Raw genomic sequence first — 1,431 nt, forward strand, 5'->3', positions numbered from 1 at the left:
TACCAAAAATCTAGCTAAATGGAAGATTCTCCTCAGCAAATTTTACATTGTGTGCATAACCCAAAAGGCTATCAAGGGACAAGATTTAGCCGACCACCTCGCAGAGAATCCAGTGGACAGGGATTATGAGTTGTTCACTACTTATTTTCCCAACGAAGAGGTATTGTTCGCCAGAGAAGATTTTGCAGAGTCATACCCTGGATGGAGAATGTTATTCGACGGAGTAGAAAACTTCAAAGGAGTAGAAATTTGGGCAGTCCTAATTTCGAAATCCGGACAACAATATCTAGCATGAGCAAAGATAAGATTCCCTTGTACCAATAATATGGCTGAATATGAAGCATGCATCCTTGGGATCAGAATTGCAGTTGACATGAACATCAAAGAAATTTTTGTCATAGGAGATTCCGATCTATTGATACACCAAGTCCAAGGGGAGTGGTCTACCAAAAACGTCAAGATCCTTCTGTACCTGCACTTTGTAAAAGAGTTATGCAAGAAGTTCACGAATATTGAGTTCAAGCACGTTCCCAGGATCCAGAATGAGTTCACTGATGCCCCTGCAACTCTATCGTCCATGATTCAGCATCCAGACAAGAACTACATTGACCCTATAGAGGTAGAGATCAAGGATCAACATGACTATTACTTCCATGTAGATGAAGAGCCAGATAGTAAAATGTGGTACCATGACATCAAGATATTCCTCGAAACAAGAGAGTACCTGAAAAATGTTAATAATAGTCAGAAGCGAGCTCTGAGGAGATTGGCGAATCACTTTTTCCTTAATGGGGAAGTCCTGTATAGGAGGACCCATACTTGGGTTTGTTGAGAGGTGTAGATGCCGCCGAGGCAACCCGATTATTGGAAGAAATACATACAGGAACGTGCGGACCTCACATGAATGGGGTCACATTAGCCAAGAAGATCTTGAGAGTTGGATACTTTCGGATGACTATGGAAAGTGATAGCATCCACTACGTACAGAAGTGTCATCAGTGCTAGATCCATGGGGATTTCATCTGGGTTTCGCCTAATGAGTTGAATGTGATGGGTTTGCCTTGGCCGTTCACCGCTTGGGGCATGGACGTGATTGGACCTATAGAGCCCGCTAAATCAAATGGGAATTGCTTCATCTTGGTAACCATCGACTACTTCACCAAATGGGTCAAAGAATCTACCTACAAGGCCGTCACAAAGAAGGCAGTGGCAGATTTCGTCCGAAATAACATAGTCTGTCCATTTGGAATACCTGAGTCAATAATCACTGACAATGCCGCTAACCTCAATATAGATCTCATGAGGGAGATCTGTGAGAAGTGCAGAATCGTCTACCATAACTCCACAGCCTATAGACCATAAATGAATGGGGCAGTTGAGGCAGCCAACAAGAACATCAAGAGAATTCAGTGAAAGATAGTGAAAAATCAC

At 42.7% G+C, this 1,431-nt stretch overlaps 1 protein-coding gene across 1 annotated transcript; it reads left to right on the forward strand.

Annotated features, from left to right (window-relative positions):
* Nucleotides 1-325: 325 nt before the first annotated feature.
* Nucleotides 326-832, forward strand: LOC142168195 (uncharacterized). Its single transcript, XM_075228852.1, has one exon. It carries the CDS (start codon nt 326-328, stop codon nt 830-832), a length of 507 nt encoding a protein of 168 aa, XP_075084953.1.
* The last annotated feature ends 599 nt before the right edge of the window (nt 833-1,431 follow it).

The sequence above is a fragment of the Nicotiana tabacum genome, chromosome 13, assembly GCF_000715075.1.
Source record: "Nicotiana tabacum cultivar K326 chromosome 13, ASM71507v2, whole genome shotgun sequence".
NCBI classification, from domain to species: Eukaryota; Viridiplantae; Streptophyta; class Magnoliopsida; order Solanales; family Solanaceae; genus Nicotiana; species Nicotiana tabacum.

What these genes read in the sequence shown, in the direction of transcription:
- LOC142168195 (XM_075228852.1), top strand. Translation starts at nt 326, where the DNA reads ATGGCTGAATATGAAGCATGCATCCTTGGGATCAGAATTGCAGTTGAC.